The 17478-nt window shown below is 39.8% G+C and overlaps 1 protein-coding gene across 1 annotated transcript in view; it reads right to left on the reverse strand.

The window, feature by feature from the left end:
• Positions 1-416: 416 nt before the first annotated feature.
• GMIP (GEM interacting protein) overlaps positions 417-17478 on the reverse strand; it is a 78485-nt gene continuing 61423 nt past the window's right edge. The window contains exons 15-22 of the mRNA XM_070935037.1: positions 16598-16690; positions 15135-15295; positions 13521-13709; positions 12839-12976; positions 10861-11039; positions 6049-6337; positions 3342-3450; positions 417-1425 (exon numbers count right to left, since the gene is read on the reverse strand). Coding sequence (XP_070791138.1) covers positions 1010-1425; positions 3342-3450; positions 6049-6337; positions 10861-11039; positions 12839-12976; positions 13521-13709; positions 15135-15295; positions 16598-16690 — 1574 coding nt within the window. The 3' untranslated portion in view covers positions 417-1009. The remainder of the gene's footprint in view (positions 1426-3341; positions 3451-6048; positions 6338-10860; positions 11040-12838; positions 12977-13520; positions 13710-15134; positions 15296-16597; positions 16691-17478) is intronic.

Genomic DNA, 17478 nt, shown 5'->3' on the forward strand with positions numbered 1-17478 from the left:
ATTTAAGAAATATATATAGAGGGAAGTTGCCTGTAAAAATTCATGCCTAATGTCCTACTGGCAACTCTACACAAAGAGAACCTTATAGGTGTTAACATGTTCATAAGAAAATATTCCAGCAACGTCACATCAACCATCTACCTGCCCTGGCCCATCTCCTTATCCAGGCAGTCTCTACAAGAAACATACATTGCTTTCTTATATACAATCATTCATACTTTCCTCCTAATATTAGTTCTCAGTAGAGAACCACTACACTGTTTAGCCAATACTATTTTAGACCATTCTGTACAAATGGATAATAAAAAGCGCAGATACATACAATTAATACAGAACTCAGCTTCCCAAAAATAAATTTCATTTTTTAAAACAAGTACTGTACATTTCCAGGATTGATAATGGATAAACATGTTGTTGCTCAGAAGCTAAAGAAATGGCATTTCAAGATTTTGAAAGGGGGGTGGGGGGTTTGGTTTGCACAATTTACATAGAATTTATCTTTCTTTAGTGATCATTTTGATAACTTTAAATGTTCTGGATATACTGTATGCCGTTTTTCTGATAGTAATCGGATCAAAATTTCCATCATGTGGTTTCAACACAGTCACATTATCCTTGTCAAACATAAGCCTGAACGCTCATACCATGTATTAACATACTGTACAATATGGCCACTGGGAACAGGCATACCAGTTATTTCCAAGGCTCTGTCCATTTCTGCAAAATTCCCACCACTTTCCCTAGGAATGTTTTGCTGCTCCACAGTGCCTTTGCAGTAATACTCCCTGTTTGAAAGCCTGCTTCACAGGGTTTACAGTTTCTAGTATCTCAGCTGCTCAGTTCTATTTCACCCCTTTCTTCAGGAACAGTCGTATAAATACCTCATTCCTCTTAGACTTAGCCAGGGCTGCTTTGTTTACTCTCCAAATTCACTAGAGAGCCCTGATGTTTTGAGATGTATGCATTTCAGAATATCTCCAAGAATTGAGATTTTAGTCCTTTGTCCAGTTCATTTCCCAAGCAATATTTTAGCTTGGGATTCAGTCTTATTTTCTACCAGTGCATCCAGAGGCTTTTCCTGGAGAGCTGCCCCAAGCTGAGCTTGATAATAATCTTCTGTTCCATTTTGAGCCTGCAACTTGGAAACAATCCTAGCAGTTTCTGGTGTGATTGAAAAATGTTTACGCTTTCCAGAGGTATCAGGTGAGGCACTGCGTCTACTTGGACTTGTCTCCAACCGGCTACTGACTGCCTCTGAATTAGACAAAACAGCAGCCAGCAGGGGCAGACTGGAAACTTTGGGGATAATGGTACGAGGATGTTTTACTGGCATCCGGTTGAAGCGTCCTCTGGATTGTGGGTTGAGAGTAACTTCTGGATCAAGTATAAAGTCTTGCAGTTCTGTGTCATTTGTCCTGTTCAGCTCTGAATGGGAAGAAAAAAGAATCTGATAAAGAATGAGGAAAGGCAATTTGTTCCATGCATCACCCAGCAGACCATGAGTTTAAAGGCACATAGTGTTTTTCTAAAAGCAATGAAAGATTAGCTGGATTCTTTGAGGAAGCACTTTATTGTCCACCCTTCACACATTTTGACTGGTATAAGATAATACAGATCTCTTACAATCAGGGCAGCAGCAGGTTTTTTGCATATGCCACAAACTCTGTTATAGGTATTTCATAAAAGGACCAAATCCATCAACCATCTATGTTTTATAGCCTTTTTATTTTTTTTATTGATGTATCTGCATCTCAGACTCATATATCATTTAATGCTATTTACTATCCTAAAATGTAAGAGACTAGCTGAACCTGCCCCAAAGTTCCATCCTCAACATCTTCCTTTACATAATAGTTAATCAGACACTTCTGGAAAATATGCAATGGTTTTACTTTGAAGAATGTCAGATACTATTAGTCAGGACTATTAGAAAAGTTGCAGTGTAGAACAGAGGTCTCCAATCTTTTGGACCTCAGGGACCACTAAATTCATAATTTTAAATCCTGCAGACCACTAATATGATCTGCCTAATGACCAGCTGGGTGGGCGTGGCTAGATGGGCATGTGACTGGGTGGGTATGGCCAAATCAATGTCACTCGTGTCGAGGGGCACCTTGCCGGCCTCTACCTGCCCCTCCCCTCCCAGCCACTCCTTGCCTGCCTACCTGGGCTCCTTAGGACCCCAACAGGAAGCAGTTGTTGGTGCTAAGCGGCCACCATGAGAAAGAGTTGGCAAAACAGCTCAGTTCAGATTGGATCTGGCTGAGAAGGAGGCTCAGCAGAAGCACCTCACTGAGGACTATGAGCGTAGGCTTTCCAAGCAGAAGGAAGACCTACGGGAGTGCAAGGCCAGGTACCGGCACCTGAAGGCTCAGCGGGCTGAGATAGTCAGCCAGTTCTAGGCCATGATGCAGTCCACTGGAACAAGGCCCTCTGGCTCTTCACCACCAGCGGCACTTCTCTCCAGATTTCACCCAAAGCCCCATACTAGGAGGCTGAAGCAGACCCTGAGTCAGAATTTCTACCCCCCTCCGACCCGCACAAAAAGACCCTGAAGGGTGAGACTCTGCAGCAACACAAACATTCATTGCACGTATCCAGCCCAGGGGGCGTAGTTTGAAGACCCCTGATTTAGTGCAATATATAAAATGAAAATAATTTTTCTGCGGACCACCAAAATTTTCTCATGGACCACCAGTGGTTCACAGACCACCAATTGGTGACCACTGGTATAGAAGATTTATTCAAGCTGATACACAAGAATCTGGTCAACTGAATTGTTGCCAGATAAAAATCAACAGAATTCAGGAAGGATTGGACTTCGATCACTTGTGGGAACACAAGGACTCTAAACTGATGATGCACTTAACTCTGCCTCCTAGCTCCACCTGCTTTTCTCCTACAAAGAATTTTGGGGGGGCTATAGTTGGTGGAAACATGAAAATCCTTGGCCTTACCTACATAGAATTGTTTTAAATTAAACCAAATCAGCTTGCAACCAGGTATGTAAATATGATCATTTTCCATTTTGTACCTATACGTGATTTTCATATAACATAGTTTAAATCTTCATAAATTTCAGCATTAAGATATTCCGTGCTATGCATCCTTTAGGAGAATGCTGTCACTTTTCAAAACTGTCTTGGACTGGGGAAGACAAAGTCATCCTAATTAACTCAGTTTAGATGGCATAATTAATTAGAATTTCAGAACTGCCTTATGCTGCTGTTTCTCATTCTGAAGAACATGGTATTTTAGATAATTAATCATTTGGGGTAGAATGAAGATTTCTCAACATTATATTTTTTTAAAAAAATGGTTTGCTATAGAAGAAAAATTACCTACGGGGTTGACAGTTTGCTCCATGGTGTCTTTCTGCTTGACCTCAGTGAAGGAACTGTCCTCACTTCCACAATCATCTTCACCCAAACATAGCTTGGAGGCAGAGCTCTGTTTGGAAAAAAAAAATATTGCTATGAATCTGGTTGAGTTCCTCCACCAATTTTACCTAATTGCAGCAAGAAAGCTGTGTGAGATTTTAGTAGGGTGATATATTTTTTTTATTTATTTTATTAGTCATATTTCTATGCCGCCCACTCTCTGAGGACTCTGGGCGGCTTACACCAAAGACAGTATACTAATTAGCATATTGCACCCAACAATCTATTTTACCCACCTCGGAAAGATGGAAGGCTGAGTCAACCCTGAGGCAATGAGATTTGATCTGCTGATCCCCTGAACTAGCAGTCAGCTGAAGTAGCTGTAGTTCTGCACTCTAACCACTGCGCCACCTTGGCTCATTAGACATTTTTATTTTCTAAAGTAAATTCTGTGCTACTTTTTGAAAAAAAATTAGTGTTATAGGTTTTCTAAAGAGAAACATCCCTTGTATTTCAAATTTTTATTTTTATTTATGATAATAATTTTAACGGTACCCTGAAATATCAAAATAAAGATGTACTTTGAGAAAACAAAAATGGCAGACTATCCACTCAACCCTTTAGTTCTGCTAACACTGAGAATCTACAGTATATTTTAGAATTTAGAATAACAGAATTGGAAGGGACCTTGGAGGTCTTCTAGTCCAATGCCCTGCTCAGGCAGGAAACCCTGTACCATTTCAGACAACTGGTTGTCCAATCTCTTCTTAAAAACTTCCAATGTTGGTGAATTCACAACTTCTGGAGGCAAGTTTTTCCCCTGGTTAATTGATCTGTCAGGAAATTTCTTCTTAGTTCTAGGTTGCTTCACTTACATATTTGAATGTCATATTTGGTGTAATGGTTATGGGGTTAGATCAGGGACTTAGCCAAGGAAACTCATTCTTACTCCAACCTAAGTTACAGGATTATTGTCTGGGTAAAATGAAGTGCAATTCCTATATAGGTTCCCTTTATTTCCTCTAACTATGATATTACTAATACTAATAACAACAGCTGATTATTATTATTCTTAAATTATGCAGCCTTTTATAGCCTCTTTGGAATATATCACAGAGGGCCACCTTAGAGAGACACGCATGGAATGGCTGGCTGTGTGCTTTAGGCAGAATGAAAAAAGTGGCAGTGTTTTAAAAAATATGTATATAGCCCTGCTCCATCTTATAAGAAACCCATGATGGCTCCCAATGAAAAATTAAAACAAGATAAATACCACGTTAAAACTATAAAAGCCAATCACATTAAAAACAAAAAGTTGGTGCCAAGATATGCAATCACCTTATCCCAGTACTTGGGGAGAAAGCCAGATCTTCAGTGTTTTAGAGAAGGCTAAGAGGGCATGGGCCTCTTGAGCTTCAGGGGACAGAGTGTCCCATAGGGCAGGGGCTGCCATAGAAAATGCATACTTTCTAGCTCCTATCAAATGACAAAATCTAAAGGAAGGGACTAGGAACATGCCCACCCTATGTGATCTGGTAGGATGGGTAAATGTTCTTAGGGAAAAGTGGCCCCTAAGTAATGTGGCCCTATGTCATACAGGACTTTAAAGATGCTTTGAATTACTCCTGGAAAGAAACTGGAAGTCAGTACAGCTCAAGCAACAGAGGCAATGGTGGGTTGCCCCCAGTCCGGTAGTAAAACTGGTGGGAGGCCCCGCCTACCACCCCTGATGTCATCATCGGTGATCTGTGCATACGCAGAAGCATATTTTGTGGGCATGGCTTGATCGTCATGTGACAATTATTTAGGATTTAGCAGAGGTACTGGTCTACCAGGCTTTTAACTGCTTGCAGAGCTGTACTGATCTACTCATGTATTTTTGCAGGGACTGGTCTACCCGTTTATTTTGGCAGGCACTGATCTACTCATGTATTTTGGCAGGCACTGATCTACTCATGTATTTTTGCAGGCACCAGTCTACTCACTTGTTTTCTTTTAACACTGATCAGGTGTAGGGTGGCCCTTTGAAGCCCCATGGCAAGAGTTTTTTTTCCTCTAGCCATCAGCTGGGACTCAGGAGGCAGCAATAGACTGGGGGTGGGGCCAAATAAAAGGTAAGAATAATGCAGGGGGTGGGTGGGGAGGGAGGGGGGCGGGGGGGGGCAGAACTGGTTCGGTTATGTCATATCATCACCGCTACCGGCTTGGGAGAACCGGGCTGAACCAGGAGGAACCCACCACTGGTGCAAACCCAGAGGCACCCATTACCATGCGTGCTGCTATGTTCTGGACCAGTTGAAGTTTCCAGGTGGTCTTGAAGGGCAGTCCCATTAGGAGTGCATTGCAGTAATTCAAACAGGAGATGACCAAGGCATGGGTAATCATGTGCAAGACCTTCTGGTCCAGAAAGAGGTGCAATTGTCATACTGGACCAATCTGGGCAAAGAGCAGGAGCTGTGAGTCCAGGAGATCCCAAATTGCACACCAGCTCCGTCTGGGGGAGTGCCAGCCCGTCCAGAGTCAGATGAAATATCATCTGGACCCAGAGGACTAAAAGCCCATAGCCACCAAGGTTGGGTAGTTTGAATCCACTTTTCCATTTATCTCAGTCTATTGCTCAAAGAGGCTCATTTATTTCAATTAAGGCCAGGCCATCTCTGATTCCTACCTCTAAAGATGCATTGGAAAGTCTTTGATTGCTTGAAAGAACTTCATTAGTATTTGCCTGTTTCAAAGAGTTTTCACAGTCACAAAGTCCAGCTGAAGGCAGGTCATCCATCCCAAATATCTTTTCATAGTTCAGGATAAGAAATTCAACCAGCTGGGACTGGTATCCTGAATCCACCAGGCATGACATGGACACATCATTATTACAGGGAGGGCGGATCAGAGTAGGGCCAAAGATGATGCCCAGGTTGTTGGGGGACATCTTGTTCTCCTGATATCTTTCAGCCACCCTTGAAAAGAAAAATACAGGGTTAGAAAAGGTTAAAAAGTTTGGGCACAATAGTTTTTCATGAATGGAGAACATAATGGCGTGTAGATTCTAAACTGTGTTTCCAGCTGGTTTTGCAGTTGCCATGCCAGTCACTTACCAGAGATCTTATCCCAAAGTGTGTATCTGTATGTATGTATACATACACACATATACACATACATACATATACACATACAAACACACACACACCTTCTTACATACACATTAACTAATACTCATTTTACAACTTTACATCAATAATTGTGCAGGGGCAGAAATTATCAGAAATAAAATGTAGCAACATAAACATCAACCAATACAGTATCTTTGCAAATTGTCATCTTGAAGGAAGAATGTTTCCCCTATATAATAAATAAGGAACAATTCACTTCATCGTATCAGTGTGAAAACAATTGTGCTAACATATAGTTGTGGAGTCTCTTCTTTCCTCCTGGTTCTTGCTATGTATTTCAGCAATCCCGTCCTCTATTCTACAAACGTCTTCTTCATACCAGGAGTTTATACCAGACTCTGAGAACTTTCACCATGGTTTTTGTGTGACTCCAGAATCAATTCTGTGTTCCCTTGCTATTATCTGCATTGGGCAGTTAAATCCATTAATTTCTACCTCTGCTGTAATGTATCCAAAATAACAAAAAAAAAAATTGTTTTGTTTTGTTTTCAATTATGACTAGGTCATATCCTCAGAAAAGCTCATGTTTTGATGTGGTCTTCATCTTGTCCTGAATGATCATGTCATTTTTAGCTGTACTGTAACATCTTTCTCCATATTCCAATTCTCTGCAAGGGCAGTCTCAAAACATCAAAAAATCTGTTAGGTTTTATCACTTTAGAGGAAAATTAGGTGATCGACAATAACTGGGAACAGACCCAAAGGTGCTTTTTCAAGAGACAACTGAAGTTTCTTGTTTTACTTTGAAGACGTTTCGCTTCTCATGCAAGAACCTTCTTCAGAGCTGAAGAAGCTTCTTGGATGAGAAGCGAAACATCTTCAAAGAAAAACAAGAAAGTCCTGTTGCCTCTTGAAAAAGCACCTTTGGGACAACCATGACCTGGATGACTGAGAATCTCCATAGACAACTGGGAGCAGAGATGAGAGAGAGGCAGCATATGGACTGGCAAAAGGGACAGCAAATTTCATGCTAATTTAGTTTTCTGAAGACTCAAAGATGGGTGGATGTCACTGTAATTTAAAGCTCTTGCACACACAGAAACATCACCGTGTTTTCCTCTCACTCCTGAGATTTCTGTCTAACCCTGAAAATAGTTATTTGATTGCACCTTTGCAGCAAGACAGGCAAATTGCTGGCTGCACACAATAGAATACACATTATCTTCTTGCAGCTCTTGGTTGTTTTGGGCTGGATAGAAACAGCATGTGCAGCCGGAAGGAAAATGGCTTCTAACTTTTCCCTCTGCTTTCTTGGTTCTGCACCTTCCAGAAAAATTGCTTCTTTCAAAAGACTGCCAAGGATCCATCATGGGTTGCGGCGTCCCAGTTTCAAAGCATTCTGTCCCAAAGGCAAGCCTACTGCCATCTCTATTGTCACTGACGACACTTCATACTCTCTCCCACCTTCTCCTCTTCTGCCGTGGCAAGTTGTCACAGGAAGAGGCAGAACATTCCAGAAGCATGCACACATACAGGGATACATAGTTGAAATATGATGTCCAAGTAATCAGCATTCTTCTTCCTTTGTGAATTCCAAATCTATTGCCAGCCTGAGTTGGAAACTCATACACAGGGAAATATCAACATCCAGGAAGCCTCTCTTCCTTGACATCTACACTGTCCCATTTCTGAAGGCTTTCTTCCCAAAGAAAGCATTCCATTTATGCAAGTCTACCCATTTGCTAACTTTCCTTTTTTACAAGGGAATTAAAGCAGGGGTGAAATCCAGCAGGTTCTGAGGGGTTCTGGAGAACCGATAGCAGACATTTTGAGTAGTTCGGAGAACCAGCAAATACCACCTCTGGCTGGCCCCAGAGTGGGGTGGGAATGGGGATTTTGCAATATCCTTCCCCCAGAAGTGGGGAGGGAATGGGGTTTTTGCAGTATCCTTCCCCTGCCACGCCCACCAAGCCACATCCTGCCCACCAAGCCATGCCCACAGAACCGGTAGTAAAAAAAATTGGATTTCATCACTGAATTAAAGTATAGTATTCTTCCAGTTCGTAGGCACAGACGTAGCCTTCATACAATTTGCACAATTAATTACATTAATATTTTAATATCTCTCAAATATACTATCTAAACCTAGATAGCCAGTTTGGTCTAGCAGTTAAGGTACCAGGCTAGAAACCAGGAGACTGTGAGTTGTGGTTTCACTTTAGGCCTGAAAGCTGGCTGGTTGATTTTGGGCCAACCCTTCTCTCTCAGCCCACCTCACTTCACTGGATTGTTGTGGAAAATAGGAGGAGGAAGGAATATTAGTTATGTCCATTCCCTTAAGTTATTTATAAAATGTGGGATAAAAATATCTAAAGAAAAAATACCTGCTGCTTTACTATTTTCATTATTCTCAAAATATTTCTGACTTTCCTTTCTAATTTTTTTCCTGGACACTAACATAATATTTATTGCAGTCCCACCCTATGACATTTCATTATCCTTCTTTGCAGCAACGTATTATTAAATATCTAAAAGATTCCGGTTTCAATTTCATTGAAAATAATTCCATTGTTTTTATTCTTAATTCCATTCGCCATGCTAGAGGCTTCTTAAGCTGTTTTTCTCCACTTCCAAACCAACTTTATGTTTCTATCAAAACTGCATTGCATTTTGTGTTCCTCTTCTAATTTTAACCATTCCTTGCTCTGTTTGTTTTAAGCTACTTGTCTCCTGTGCAGAGACCAGCTAAAAATGAAACTGGCTTAAGAAATTGTTTTCCATTTCTTCAGTTTTGGAAATGATGCTGCCAGGTGTCCTGTCCTGTCCAGCCCTGATTGATAGATTCCCCTAGTTCTTTACTCTTCTCACCCGTGCTAGTAAAACAACCACTGGACATTTTCTTTCTTTGGGTGGGTTTGAGGATGTGGATTTTCATTGATAGACATTTGTATCAGCCCCTTAGTTGATTTCCCTTTGTATTCAGAATCTTCCAGTGGTGGGTTGCTACTAGTTCGCACTGGATCGGGTGAACCGGTATCGGCTGGAGGCTCCGCCCACCCATCCGGACGCTTCTGCGTATGCACAGAAGCACTGCGCGCACACACGCACTAGCAAACAGGTAGCAACGGGATTTGGAACCTGCCCCTGGAACCTTCCCATTTAGCACATCCAGCTGTCGACTAGTGGGGAGGAAAAAGGAAAAGAGAAAGGAAAAGTGTATTTTTTATCATTCTTCCTATGACTCCAACTAAAGGGGAAACTGGCAGGACAAAAATGCAGTGTGTAGGAAGAAATATCCTTCTGGGTTCAGCTCCAAGTGGGGAAAAAAGACACTGGAAACACGGAGACTGCTTGGAAAGATGGTTTAATGGTGGACAGGATCACATAGTTTGACTTCCTGAACAGAAAAAGGGCCGAGATACAGCGAGTCCCCAGGTTTTATGCTTTCTCTGGCTTTGAACTTCCTGGGGCCCAGAAAGAGTATCCTGATTGGTTGTCAGACTCCCAGGGGGTGGAGGTCTTAGCTAGCCTTGCTGGCTGATGTAATCTTCCCAAGTGCCATGTGGTGAGTTTCTGTCCTCGATGGGTCCCATTGTGTTAGTTTCTGTTGCTATTGTGTTGCAGATGATGGTCCATTGACAAAGATTGAGTTTCTGCCTCTGGCCCATTGACAAAAAGGGGGGAGGCAGGAAGGTGGGAGCTGCTTTGTCTTTAAAACATGCTTCTCCATTTCTCATGCAAGGAAACATAATATTCTGCCTTTTTAATATTTCTTAAAATATTTCATTCTTCCAGGAAAGGGGTGGGTGCTAACTTTCTACAAGTGTTTCACCCATTTATGACAGCAAAGTCCCTTCAAAAGGAAGTGGATAGCCTAGCAGCCAAGAACAAAGGGCTTGGTGCAATGATTGACTAAAGAAGAGGAGGCAATACCACTACAATAGAAGATTAGGTGGAAATTGCCAATTAGAGGTTGAGAGTGAACTCATGCATTCTTATACTTGTAAAAGAGTTTAAATACTTTCTACGGGATGTCTTCCTTTTATTCTTACTTCTGCAGCTTAAGCATTTTTTTTCACCCTTAATCTCTTTCACCTCATCATTCTATCATTCCTTTTTCATACTTTCCATTAATGTAATTTCATATACTTCTGTACCACTTAAAATAATGTTTTTTGCTCTGTTCCAAGTCACTGCCCCATTCTCTTAACTTACATTCATTTTTAAAAAAGGGTATGATTAGAATTCACTGATAAAAGTTACAGTCAATTTGTTGGCAATAAAAATGATATCCAGATCAGATTAATTTAACAGAGTTAATTTGCCCTACATGACAAAAGCTGCATATTCAATGCTATTTCTTTCATTACCTGTACAGATGAGCAATAAGATGCCTTATAGTATTATAATTTGTTGCTGGTAATTTGCTCAGCAAATCCTTGGTGGTCTTGATGGGATCTGTCTCAGAATTATCCCCACTTTTCTGCAAATTTCTTGAGAAAGCCATGAAATCTTCATAAAGTTTAAATGGAAGCACAGGGCTGGAAAGCTGTAGCAAAAAAAATTGCAAAATATGCATCATAATATTTAACTGGTGCAGATTTCTTGGGTTTAAATTTGATCACAAGTATTACTGGATCCTGCCATGTTATCCCAGTTTCAGAGAATAGTTCTATCTCAGTTTCTCACATCACATACATATTTCAAAACAAGTGTTCAAATTTTGAGAATGTCAGATAAACTGAGCTGTTGAACTTTAATGATCCCCATTAAGGAAGATGTGCCCATACCATGAGCTATCTCCTATGCAGCAATGGAATTCTGTGCATTTCAGAAAATTCTAGAATTTTACATCTTTCCTTTATGAACTCAGAACTCCTGTTACACACATGTACAAAATGAGGAGGAACAGGTAACTTTTACAAAGAAAATAATAATAATAATAAAATCTAGACAGGTTACAGCATAACTGAGCTGAAATAAACAATATGAAATTTAACAGTGGGCTGAAATACAGTAAATATAATGAAAATTAACAGGGTGAAATGTAAAGTCTGCATGTAGGGAGAAGAAATGAAACATATAAGAATCAAAATGGGAGACCTAATTTGACGGTACTACCGGTAGTCCTTGACTTACAAATTGAACCCAAAATTTATGTTAAGTGAGAAATTTGTTAAGTGAGTTTAGCCCCATTTTATGACTTTTCTTGACACAGTTGTTAAGTGAATCACTGCAGTTGTTAAGTTAGTAACATGGTTGTTAAGTGAATCTGGCTTCCCCATTGACTTTGCTTGTCAGAAGGTCACAAAAGGGGATTGCATGACCCTAAGACATTGCAACCATCATAAATATGAATCAGTTGCCAAACATCTGAATTTTGATCACGCGAGCATGGGGATGCTGCAAAGGTCGTAATGTGAAAAACGGTCATTAAGTCACATTTTTCAGTGCTGTTGTAACTTTGAACAGTCACTAAACAAACTGTTATAAGTCGAGGAGTACCTGTACATGTCAAAAGAAACTGAATGTTCTAGTTAATCACCAGTAGAACATGAAACAACAGTATGATGCAGCTGCTAAAAAGTTGAATCAAATTTGAGGATATATTTTTGTGAGCTGCACAGATTTGTGCACTCAAATGGACAGCTATATAGATACTGTAAATGTATGAACATGTCCAGATCACAGGAGGTTATTATTTTACTCTGCCTTAGCCAGGTCCACATGGAATGAGTTCAGAGAATGGCTACCAAAATGGTAAGAAACCAAGTCCTATCCAAAATGGTTAAAGGAACAGAGTGTGTTTAGTCTGCAGAAGAGAACACTGAGGAGCGAATCCTAAGCAGTCATCTTACAGTGCAGTGAATGGACTTTGTTCTCTGGAGGCCAAGATCAGAACCTTATTTTTGAAAATATCTTGTAAAATGAGAATGGAAGTAGAAAGTAGTAAGTAGTTGCCAATGAAGATCCTTCTCTGATGCAAACCACATAAGAGATTGTGCTTTTAAAAAACCAAGGACAATAAGAATAGATGCAAAAATATAAGAGCACATCTGGAAAATAGTAGGCAAACTGCAATTTATATGATGTCTATAAGTCAATCAATCAGTCAATCAAATTAGCCATAGACCAGCATATACGAGTCTGTTAGATTGTGAAAGCTGGGGGCAATGCAAGATGTTTATTATAAGGGAAGGAATAACTGTGAGCTGTCTTTTAATATCAATGTGTTTCTGGAAAAATGTTCCTTGCGAACTCCCACAGCTAAAGAGACACATCTCAGAAAACCACTTTCAGCTGTAGGGAAATGGGGTGCTAAGGATGCTCTCCGTTTTCATTCCTTACCTCCTTAAGGAAATGTTTAAGGACTCCAGTGATGTCATGGGGTGAGTGTTCTGACAGCTCCACCAACCTTCGCCCATTTTCAAAGGCTTGGCACAATCTCTCCATGCGTGCTTTCGCCCCACTAATGCGGTATATTCCCTGCATTGAGGAGAGGCAAAGGGAGACCAAATCAGAGGAAGCCAGTTTGATGAACAACACATATAGATAGGTGCCCAAATGACAACCGGAACATCGATCTGATTCAGAAATGCTAAGATGCAGGTGGAGGAGAGACTGAAATGCTAGAACACCAAACTCTAGTTAATTTATTATAGAAAATATACTTCTGCCAGCTCAGAAACCTGGAGATATATTTTGTTCAGTCTGAAATTCAGACTGGATGAAAAACCAGCATGTAACAATAACAATACATGTAAGGATCCTGAAATTACAATATATATAAAATTCTGATCTATATGCAGACAAAGGTATAGTCAGACATGTTTGCTCCAGCTGTTAAACAGCTTGCCATTCTCATTTATGAAGAATTGTATGCTTCCACAGAAGTGGACTAATATAAAGCATGCATAGGTGACTTAATTAATTCCATCTTTGTATTAGGAAAGGGAATGAAAATTTTGTTCCTGCTCTTACCTTGAAACAGGAATAAAACTTGGAATGTATGCATAGAAGAATGAGTTACCTGCACTCCCAAGGCACGAGCTTCTATCTCTGATGTACATTTCATCACAATAAATGGCACCTCCTCTGGGAAATCCCTTGGCACATCGCTGAAGTCAATTCCAAATAGTGATGCCCGGGCTGGCAGTTTTTGATGACCACAATTGATAAGAAGAGTCTCCAGACATTTTTTATGGCAGGTCAATAGGCACTGTGAAAAAAATCCCCAAAGTATTGGATCAGTCTTATCAAATAGCTATTTCTTAAACCATACTATTTTGAGCTTTTGTAATAGGCCACCATTTTGTGCACTTATGTAACACATTTTCTTGCTTTACTATATAGAAACATGAAGTCTATTCCTCCCAGTACTGAACTTAGATGTCTGAAGAGGTGGATCAAAAATTCAAATTGATGCTTAATGTCTGCTGAGTTTTTAGTACTTTCAATGAACACAGAACAAAAATTGGACCTCTTCAAAATTCTAGCCTACTTGTCTATTTTTCATAATGGGCCAAAGCAGTGGTGGGTTCCTCCCGGTTCAGTCCGGTTCGGCCAAGCCGGTAGCGGTGATGATATGACATCACCGAACCGGTTCTCCCCCGCCCCACCTTCCCACCCACCCACCCACCCACGTTATTCTTACCTTTTATTTGGTCCCACCCCCCAATCTATTGCTGCCTCCTGAGTCCCAGCTGATGACTAGAGGGAAAAAAACTGTTTAAACTCTTGCCGTGGGGCTTCAAAGGGCCGTCGTACAGCTGATCAGTGTTAAAAGCAAACAAATGAGTCGGGTCGTAAGTGCGAGGACTGGCCGTAAGTGCGAGGACCTTCCAGAAATGACTCTGACCAGCTAGCCACGCCCATCTAGTCACATGACCTCCAAGCCACACCCACAAAATAAGCCACGCCCACAGAACCGGTAGTAAAAAAATTTAGAACCTACCCCTGGGCCAAAGATATGTTAACTAATTCAGATTAAGTCATTCAGGAACATACTGATTGAAACTAAAGCTTCAAGTTCTTTCAGCTCTTACTATTCTTCAATAATATAAATATACTGTTTCAAAAATGTATTGTATCTTACAGAATTGAAAATTCTCCCAGATTACTTACTACTCTTGACAATCTCTGCAATCATCTTGAATGACCACAGCTTAAACACTGGATCTGCAGAGATGCTTGTCATAAGGCCAGAAATAAACAAACAACAAACCATGATCCAGACCTGATCCTAATTGGAATGGGACTGGCCTCCTTTATTCCTGCACCCACCAGGCACATTACAAGTCAGAACACATAGTGAATCTTTCCTATACCTGTTATTCTTACATTTCCAAGATATGTAACTACTAGAGGGTTAATATGGGTTGGGGATATGATTTCATGCTTAGTGGATCGCATCTCACGGCAGGGTATTGAATTAATTTAATAGATTTAGATGTATACCTATTTATTTAAAAGTTAGCTTTCTTGTGCTTACCTCCATATATGTAAGTATACCATTGAAGCCTAAATAACAATTACTTTCACACCTTTTTTTGACTACCAATGTTTCTGTCATATGTTGCACTGATGAGAGTGGGAGGCTGTTTGACCATTTTGCAGCAAAACAATTCCCTTTATGTTCACTTACTTCTTCACATTCGATACCATTGACCATGAAGTTCTCACACTCTCTGCATTTTGAAGGGCCCCTCAGTTTTCTCAGCCGATGAGTCTGAGCAGCACTTGACAGGATTATTTTTTTAAACTGATAATGGGACAAGCCATTTTCAGATGCAACGTCATTTAGATCTGAAAAGAGGATGAGGTCCATTATTCTCTATTAGATGTGATCATTTCCCCCCTAAAGAACAATGAATATTTGTTGAAAAGCAACATACAGATAAAAAAAAAACCCTGATGAAAAATGAATATGGAAATATTTAAGATATGCCCCAAACTCAAAGTCAGAGGAATTCCAAAATCACAAGACAGGTTTTGAACGAGGAAGCACACAACACAATAAAGTAAATTGCAAATAGGTTCAACATAATATTAAAACAGATTAAATCAAATTAAAATATCTTACCTCCACTACTAAATAAGAGAAATCCTGCCCATGGTCAAATATGTGATGTGACTCCTTCCATTTTGTACTTACTAGGTCAAATGTTAAAGTGCAAACTCCGACCACTACAACTTTCCTATTTTGTGATCTAAAAATGTAGCATACATACTCCAAGGAAAAATATTCCTTCAATAATTCAGTGTCCCAAAGGGGAGGGGTTGTTTCATGGCTGAATCTCCCAGTGGATAAAATAAAATATTAGATATGGTAGAGAAGTGTTACATCCTACAATGTTCACAAGAGCAATCTCCAAATACAGTGTGAAAAATCACACAATTGAAAACCTGTCAAGCAACAGTAGTAATTAATTTGTTTAGATTTACAATTATGTCAGTTACTTTCATAGTGGATTGGGGAACCCCAGGGGGAAAAAAGGATAGGCAGTGATAGATGTGGGAGGAAATATTTCCTCACTGGTTCTTAGATGATGATATATTATGATTGATTAGAAATTCTAGCTAGAGGAAATAAAAGATCAAGCACTACACTGTGAATGACAGTTGATATCAGAGTATGAAGTCAATAATGGTTAGTGCCCAGAAGAAAAAGGAAAAGAAAATGATCTGAAAGTTGAAAGGTCAGAATGGACAACAGCGCGACATCTAGCATAGCCTGACCACAGGAAGAAGAGTGATAAAAAGGGAAGATCTTCTAGGGGAATAAAATTCCAGAGGTACTTTGACAGGAAAGTTTGAGGCAGTTGATTTCAAAAAGCTGTAAGTCTTTAAAAGAGGGACAATGGAAAGCTCCAAGTAGTGTTATTGGTAATTAAAAACATTCATGTGTGGTATAATTGTGTAAAGTGGGAACCCCAACATGAAGAATCCTTGGCATGTTTTCATTAAAAACCAAGAAAATACGGAGTATGCATTTGTAAGTTGTGGAGCTCTTTAACTATAGTCCTTTTCTCATCTCTTTTTCCTTTCCCAAGCTATGAAGAGTTCTGATCTTATTCTGCAAAACCATAGAATTCTTTTGCTTCTCACCATTGTCATAGGCTTGTATCAAATCTTTGTCTTCACAGTCTTCTGAAGAGGATACCGTTCCAGTGGATGAAGCTTTCAGCAACTTCTTGTGGCCTGAATATCAAATAAATAATCTTTTAAACAATCATGGAAGCTGCTTAAAATAACCCCAAACAGTTAAATTTGACAGCACACCGAGTTCTGCAAAATTAATTTGTTATGTGAAAAAACATAATGTACTTTCCTAAAGCTAGCATTCATGAAAGATTCATTTTTTTATTGTCAATATAATGCAACTCAAGAATCTCCAAACTGTGGAGACATGCCATTTTAACTATCAAATCAATTCAGACATATTCAGCTGTTTAAACTGACTGCCATTTTAAAAAATAAGTTTGAAAATAATAAGGACCAACTGTTGTCTGAGCCCCAGCCTTCCAGAATTGATAGGCAGGTCTGAAATTTTAAGACATTTATTGTAGATAATTTCTCGTAGGAGTGGGGATTCTGCAATACCACAATAGCTGTCACAGTGGCTAGGAACAGCTATTAAAAAAAAAAAAATCACCAAAGAGCAAACTGGTTTGGAAGCTTCCTGTCCCACCCCAATTTTCTATACCTCTGAAGCTATAACTTGTTTTATTTGCACAGATAGGCACATTTTCAAGCAACCACAAGAGGTAGTCCCCTGACCCTTTTTATTTTTTGAAATGTTCACAGGGCCCATGAGGGACCTCAAAATAACTCTGATAATAAAGATGATGCAAAGGCTGCCCCTTTGTTTTGCAGTTGGTCAGTTTCTAATTTCTTTTCCTTTTTTTTAATTAAAACATTATTTTTAAAAGGTCAGGACCTTTCTACCGGTACCCTAATACCCACCACATCAGGAACACCAAGTTTAT

The sequence above is a fragment of the Pituophis catenifer genome, unplaced genomic scaffold, assembly GCF_029215685.1.
Source record: "Pituophis catenifer annectens isolate HBS135680 unplaced genomic scaffold, rPitCat1.0.hap2 SCAF_2, whole genome shotgun sequence".
Classification (NCBI taxonomy): Eukaryota; Metazoa; Chordata; class Lepidosauria; order Squamata; family Colubridae; genus Pituophis; species Pituophis catenifer.